At 44.7% G+C, this 7,862-nt stretch overlaps 1 protein-coding gene across 1 annotated transcript in view; it reads right to left on the bottom strand.

Annotated features, from left to right (window-relative positions):
- Positions 1-7,856, bottom strand: part of TELO2 (telomere maintenance 2) — a gene marked incomplete at its 5' end in the record, with an annotated part of 16,717 nt that extends 8,861 nt beyond the window's left edge. The window contains 9 exons of the mRNA XM_009877636.1: positions 704-792; positions 1,546-1,682; positions 2,971-3,112; positions 4,036-4,104; positions 5,153-5,255; positions 5,632-5,779; positions 6,421-6,489; positions 7,053-7,330; positions 7,807-7,856. Of these exons, the coding sequence (XP_009875938.1) occupies positions 704-792; positions 1,546-1,682; positions 2,971-3,112; positions 4,036-4,104; positions 5,153-5,255; positions 5,632-5,779; positions 6,421-6,489; positions 7,053-7,330; positions 7,807-7,856 (1,085 nt within the window). The remainder of the gene's footprint in view (positions 1-703; positions 793-1,545; positions 1,683-2,970; positions 3,113-4,035; positions 4,105-5,152; positions 5,256-5,631; positions 5,780-6,420; positions 6,490-7,052; positions 7,331-7,806) is intronic.
- Between the last annotated feature and the right edge of the window lie 6 nt (positions 7,857-7,862).

Below are 7,862 nucleotides of genomic sequence, written 5' to 3'. Positions count from 1 at the left end.
AACGGCAGATAATTATTTCTGCCAGTCTCCCGCCTCGCTTGGCCTAGACAAGAAAACAGTCCAGGGAAGGAGAACGGGGTGAGGGGAGAAGAGAAGCAGAATCTCGTAACAGAAGAGCAAGGGATAACAAAAAGCTAATTTGCTGTTGCCCTGGTTTTGAACCAATTCTGTTCTGATTTTACTTTTCAGCTCAGTCTCTCCTAAGAGGCTGCACTCTCTGAAGGTAGCAGCGTGTCTGTGCAGACAGAGCCTGCTGCTGGAGGTGATAACGCCTGGTGTTTGCAGCCACTGCCAGGGAAGGGGCTGCAGAAAGGCTCAGTAAGAGCACCAGAGAACCAGGCTTTAGCCTGACAGACAGGCTAAAGTTTTGTTACCAATGAATGGGCTGGGGGACATACAGCCCAAACCCCAGATTTCCCAGATGTGAAGAGAAAGGCCATTTGATTCTACCCAGGGGCACACAAGACCCCTAGAAACTGCAGCATGATTTCAGTGCATGCAGCCATCAAACAAGCAATTTTAATACATACTAATATTTGAATTCTGAATGTAAAGTAACTACGCTGCATTGTAAGAATAAGGTGCACTGTAATGCTTAAGAACATGCAGACATCATGAATGCTTTGTGCGGCTCTAGCATGTAACTCAAAGAAAAGGTGTGGAGAAGAGCAAAAAGATGCCGTGAGTAGTATCAATATCTTACTCGTCATCTGGAAGGCTGGGGCCAACACAGGATGGTGGAGCCTGCACCAGAAGGGACTTCAATTCTCTTGCTTCATCATCTTCTTCATACTAGACATTCAGAATAAGTGTTACTGCACTCTGGTTGGTTGCAAATATGCCCAGCATTCAACAGCAAATATGCCCAGCATTCAACATTTGACCCTTCTACTGCGTGCAAACGAAGACTGAACCATGAGCAGACGAACCCACACAAATGCCATGTGTTTTGGTCGCTGTGCCGCCAGCAGCCACAGCAGCAGCGATCTGTGCCGTATGGGATCTTTGTCTCCATATTGCAGAGTTGCTTGAATGTTATTTACAATCTTTACAACACTTAATAAACAGCAACGTGAGATGAGGGATGATGCAGGTTTTTTTTTTAAAGAATCAATGTGATTTAATCACATAAACTCTACTGGAAAGAGCAGAGCGTATATTCCCCCGTGAACCCGGAAAGAGCAGGTCTTCCCACCATGTCAGGGACTGAACGTTCACCACTGGTTTAGGTTTGAAGTTCCTTCTTACCTTCCACGTGTCTGATTCCCTCGCGCAATACAAGGATCCCCAGCAGCCCTTTATCAGCAGCAGTTTACCCTGATCTTTGTCATCAGGCTACACTCTTAAGGTCACTCCCAGCCACCCAGCTATTTTCTATACAATTGCTTTTTTGTAAACAGATACCACCACTTTTTGAAAATGTTGCCACCCTTCCTTATTCTCAGATAATAAGTATTATAACTTGGTATAATGGATCATCTGGTTTAAAGCTTTTATTTCCTCTAAGCCCTCCACGCCAGACATAAATTTCATTATAAGCTTCACCTCAAACTTCAGGACAGGCCCATCGGTGTTTATTTTCGAACTGACGCTCTCCGCCACAATCATGCCCAGATGCCGTATTTGCGGCAGATTGCTGTCCAAATGGCACTTCACGCCTTCCATCATGCTTGTGAGAAGCTCTGGAAAAAAATCCCAACAAGTAGCGCATGAAACAAGGACAGAAACAAACATCGCTCACTAACGCTCCCTAAGCAGGCGCCTTCAGCTGCTCAGCACCCGCTAACAGGTAGAAAGATAGGAAGGGCCCACACAACTGTGACTTCTCTTTCTGCAACAGCAGCACTGTCCTTCAGCACCAAGGTAATAAAAACACGCTTTTTCACAAAGTTAACAAAACATTGTGATATATTCTAAATCTTGAATACTTCAGTTTTTGCTGAGCCAAGAAAGGCTGGTGAGCCAAGTCGATCTTTAGCTTGTTCTGAGTGCTTCAAAGCCACTTAAGTGAAAAGTCATGTTTCAAGGAAGTGAAAAATTCTGAGCAGTACAACAATCGTGGAGGGATAAACTTGCCTCACCACTCAAATAAGCTGAAACAGGCAGATAACACCACTATTTCTCAGCTCACAGGGAGTGATGGTTTCCAGCTTCACCAGGCAGACCTATTGCTGTCAGACTGACCTCCTTCAACTCAGAACAGCTTATCTTTTCAACAGCTGTCAGATTAAAAAAAAAAATTAATGAACTATAGTGTTGATAGTAAATAACTGCTCACTAAAAAAAGAATTAATTCTAGATTTTTCTAGAATTAATAACAGATTAACAGGTCTTGTAAGTGAATCTTCTCCCCACATAAAAGCCACACACACAGAGAAGTAACTCTAGACATCAGACTTTTTTTTTTTTTCAAATTGCAGCAGAAACAGAATTGTTAGACCAGGACGCCACCACGCTACACACTGTATGAACACAGAATAGGAGGTCCTTGCTGGTAACTCACGAGCCCTGCTCACTTCATACTGAGGGGAGCAGAATCACATGGAGGAATGTACATGGATAGCCAAGAGACCAACCAAACAGCTTTTTATCCTGATGTACTTTCCGCTGTCCCCTTTGGAGCTTTTGTCACACTCCAACAGGAGGCCCATAATTGCGAATCACACCACTCCCCCAGCCAGTCCCAGAGTCAATCCTTGTTCTTCTGTGATAAAGCTTAAGGGTTCCTAAACAGCTGCTCAGGTAAGAACCTTGGTTCAAAGATAAGCTTCTCCAGTTTCATAATTTAAAGCCACACACTTGGAATTATATCACTGCTAAAGAAAACAAGGATTCCAGCAGGCTACCCTGTTTGCTAAGCTGAAGACAGGACAATTTTGTTTATCTGTGGATCAAAGCAAGATGTTTTAACTACTCGTAGCCAGACCTTCTGTCAAACGAGTGTAGCCCCTGCTTCTCCCACTGCCTCACCTTGTCTGCAGCTCTCGATTTCAGGCTCCTTCAGGTGGGAGAGGCAGATGAGGATGGCCTTGCTAATATACTGCTGCTGCTCAGGTGGAGAGTGCTTCACGGCACTGCTGCTGCCCCAGGTCTCCAACAGTTCTTGCAGCACCTGCATCAGAGAACACGAGTTGGGTTGAAACAGACCCTTCCTACATCTAAGAAACCTTTTCAAAGAACATTTCTGGAACGTCTTTTCATACAACATCCTGTATATTCTGATGGCCCTTTGGTCTTCGTGCTTTCCAGGGAGCTTTACACTCCCTACAAACGGAGCTAACTGAAACATCCAGCATTTGACCAACCGAGAACTCAACCACATCTTTGTTTAATATATTGTTAACTATAATGTTTTTTAGATTTAATTTTAATTTAAAAATGCAAAGCATGCTTATTTCTTATAAATAAATACTAGATGCAAAGCAGTATGCATTATTATCAAAAAACAACAAGAAATTACTCAGTTTTAGTCCAATTTTATATAGATGCCAGTACTTCCAGATACTTTTAGACATGCAAGCAGTGGGAAAAAAAAAATCAAATTGACATAGACACAAATTTCCTAGAAGTTCCACCACACTGCTGACTTGGAGACGGAAAATAACTGAGGAAATGGTAGATGAGAGAGATTCTGAAGCATCAACCATCTGGCACACAGACAGCTCTCAACCAATTTCATCACTTGCTGCTGTCTGCCCTGGCACACAAACAGGGGCTGACCGAGGAAGTGGACAAGGACAGAGGACATGGGACATCTGTCACAATCCAAGGCTCATTTTGCTACTTGGAAGACAATTTACCAATAAAAGATGAAAAACAAACACCAGCAGCACAGAAAGCCTTTGATTTGTGTATCATAATTTACTTGTGATGTGGGAGGGTAACAAAAGTGTCCCAGAGAAGTACCAAAATTGCACACCCCACAGACATGCGCACACAGTAGAATTTTTTTCTATTCTTTTGTTTTCCATTTTTTTCCATTCTTTTGTTTTCCATTTTTTTCCAACAAAGGTTGGAGAGGTTACTTAAGCTTACCTTGATCAATAAGGCACGCCGAAGGCTATCCAGGGACAGGTAGCCGAGGATGTTCTGCAGCACGGCAGTCTGCAAAGAAAACCATGAGTCTGGCTTCAACTGGCCATGAAGTTGTCATCCAGCAACAAGTGTGTATTTTCACTATGTCAAACTTCTCATTCTAACGGACTGGCTGACGACATTCAGAGACAGAAAAGGAAGCAAATTAAAAAACCTCCCAAACACACACGTACAGTTACTGATGAAGAAACATGGATAAACAGGACAGGAATACAGTGCAGCATTTTTACCATCAAAACCAGATTTGCATAGTTCCAGGCAAACAAGGAACATGGAAAGTGTAGAAAACATCTTCACAACATTACAAGCCACAGAACACTTCCTAACACCTTGTGACAAACTGAGGTGCACAGGAAAAAAAAAGCAACCAACAAACAAAACAGTCCTTGTCTCGTCTCATCTATCTTATTCTTATCCCTAAGAGCGGGTCATGGCTACTTCAGTCTTTTCTTTCAGATCCTAAAGTAACCGGATGTCTCCAGCTCTCCAGAACACTGAAATTATGTGCAAATAGGTAGTGACAGGACAAGGGGTAGAGGCTTTGAACTGGCAGAGGACAGATCTAGATTGGACATAAGGAAAAAATTCCTCACCATGAGGGTGGCAAGACACTGGCACAGGTTGCCCCTGTGGAAGTCCCCTCTCTGGAAGTGTTCAAGGCCAGGTTGGACGGGGCTTTGATCAACCTGGTCTGCTGGGAGGTGTCTCTGCCCAGGCCAGGGTGTTGGAACGAGATGGTCTTTAAGGTCCCTTCCAACCCAAACTGTTCTATGGTTCTATAAATAACCATTTGGTTCCATAAAAAGAGTACAGTAATTCTGCTAATCGCCATCAACACTGAGAGAGCACAGGGATCCCGGGATTCCAAAGCACTGGTTTAGATGAGGGGATTTACATGAACACCTGCACAACTCAGGTACATGTGGGGACACTGAGGGCTGATTTCAGAACGAAGAGTTAAATCTCATTTAAGAAGACCTGGAGCTCAGCTGAAAACCACACTGGCACTTGGGAGCAACTGGCATTACAAACACCCTGCTCAGTGCCAAACCCTTACCGTGTGGCCATACTGCAGGAGCAGCACCTTCTGCGTCACCACAAACTGAGCTTTCTTGTTTTTCACAACCAGGTTCCCCAGCAGCCTGGACAAGACATCTGCCCTAGCAAGACAGGTCAATAACAAAACATCAGGAATCCACGTAATTGCTGTCAACCTGCTACTAATGATAGGAAATTCTGTGAGCATCTATTTGCTCTAGAACACCTTCTAAACTTAAAGAGTAAGTCAGTAATTGCAAAGAATGTTTTCGCTTGTTTTTTCACTGCATGTCACGATGTTGACCTTTAAGGAATGGTGTACATTCTACCTGAGAGGGAACAATCAAGTACTTTACCTCTAGAATCTCTCAGGAAACGGCACTCTAAGAAACTTCCTACACACATGCTCATCAGCATCTTTGAGAAACTGGTTCTGCAAGTATTTTTGAAAAAAATCCAGCCTTTGCTCTGTATCAGCAAGGAAAGTCAAGTTCTTACCCAGGTGCTCTCTGCACAAAACCAAGGACCACTGCTTCCATCCAGCGGTCTGGCACACATTCAACCAATCGCCAGCATATTCTTTGCCAGATGCAGTCCGACTTGGTGAGATCCGTTAGGCGGGGTACCAAAACACTCAGAATTTCCTCTGAAGAGGAAGAAAAAACCCAAGTAGATACATCAGATGAACAGAACTGCTGCAACAATACGCAAGGTCAGCTCACAGATTTCAGGATCCTTAACAAGACGAAGAAATACAATGTACAGTTTGCAGTTCTAAGTTGCTCTCATGGTACGAACTAACCTAAGCAGCTTAAGGAACTTGCAAGTGTTCCTCATCACAGTAAATAGCTAGAAAATCTTTCCTCTTCTTCCCCAGCCCTGTTAACAAATTCTGCGCTCAGTGGCTTCAAAATCGTAAGCAAAGCCAGATTTATGCTGGTATTTATGAAGGACTTTCAGATCACTAGACAAGAAGCTCTAAGAAGACCATTTAATAGTTATGCCCAAAAGAGCAGGATGAGAAGGCAAATAACCTCATCGGTTTTTGAGAAGAGAACAGATCACATTCATGTGAACTGACAGAAAAGGATCAACATCTATCAGACACGTAGCTGAGCAGCCTCCAAAAGCAGAGAGCAGCCTATGCAGGCCAACTCACAAAATCCCCAAAGCAGTAACTGGTCAGCCTCCCACTCCTGCTGTTGATCATCATCACAGGCACCCTTCCGTACCAGTATGATAAACCAGACCTTCTCCTTCCTCAGAACAGTATCGTAAAACACTCACTTTGTCTTCCTTGAATGCACACCTTCCCCAGGACGTGAGAAACAAAAGAGATTGAGCAATCCATGCCATCTGCGAGAAAACAGACACAAGATTCGCAAGAGCACCACCAGCATCCTCCAAGCAACCTTCAGAAAGAGGTGCGTGCACTGCTACCAGTACTGATTCCCAAAAACACAGATAAACTTTTCAACATCATCTTTCTCTCTCCACCACATCTTCAGGCACAAAACAGCATCCCCTATTACACAGCGGGAGTCAGAAGACTAAAGCAGCTCAGTCTCACTCTGACACAATGGTAACAAAGCCACTGGCTGCTTCTGTGCCGTTTAAACCTTCCACACGATTTCCTCAGCACACACCAAGTGACCACGGTTAAGCTTTGGCAACAGATGATGCTCTTTAACCACCTGTAGGACTGTAGCCAACAGTGGGATTTTAAAAAGCCTCGGCTGTCTTCCTCGTTCCTGGCACCTTATGCTTTTAAGCAAAATGAACTTCAGCCCAAAGGACGAACATGAGGCTCTGCAATACCCATTATGTGTATTTTAAACACCAGCCAAAGGAGTCCATGCCCACAGCACTTCTGACTTCACGAGAGCCATCTCTACAGCACAGTCCTCCTGCAATCTTACCTCTTAGAGAATCGGAGATCTTCTGCAGTACCTGGATAACTGCATCACCCAACAGAGGAAAGTAGTTCTGTGGGAAGAACACCGGCGGGTTTTTCCCCTGGAGCGCATTGCTCACGTGATCAGGCAAACACACCAGCTTGGTGAGCAGGGCCTCTTGCAGCTCAGGTGAGCCAGCCTGTGCCTGCTGCTGACAGACCTCCCACATCAGAGCCGACACCCGGCCCTCCTGCAGGAACTGTTCCAGTACCTCAACCACCTCCCTGGGATGAAAGCTAGGACTGGAAGAAAATACAGAATCATTTCAGCTGGAAAAGAACTTTAGGATCGAGTCCATCTGTTAACCCAGCATTGCCAGGCCCACCACTAACCTGTCTCCCCGAGCACCACATCTGCTCCAGGGATGGTGACTTCCCCCCCTCCCTGGGCAGCCTGTTCCAGCGCTTTACAGCCCTTTGGGCAAAGAAATATTTTCCTAATATCCAACCTAAACCTCCCCTGGCACAACTTGAGGCTGTTTTGTCTTGCCCTATTGCTTGTTACGTGGGAGACCAACCCCACCTCGCTACAGCCTCCTTTTGGGTACTTTTAGTGGGCGTGAGGGTCTCTCCTCAGCCTCCTCTCCTCCAGCTGAACAACACCAGGACGCCCAGCTGCTCCTCTTAACTGGAATAAGTCTTTTAACCAATAAGTCTCTTTTAACCAATGAAGAGATGTGCCCGCTATACTTTTTCCGTCATGGTGTCACTGCTACAACGCTGCGGCTGCCCCATGCAGACTTTTAATCAAAATCAGCTTTTTGTATCTGTACAG

Source organism: Apaloderma vittatum, unplaced genomic scaffold (genome assembly GCF_000703405.1).
Source record: "Apaloderma vittatum isolate BGI_N311 unplaced genomic scaffold, ASM70340v1 scaffold13721, whole genome shotgun sequence".
NCBI classification, from domain to species: Eukaryota; Metazoa; Chordata; class Aves; order Trogoniformes; family Trogonidae; genus Apaloderma; species Apaloderma vittatum.
The sequence above is the reverse complement of the archived record's forward strand: the minus strand, read 5'-3'. Positions and strand labels throughout refer to the sequence as shown.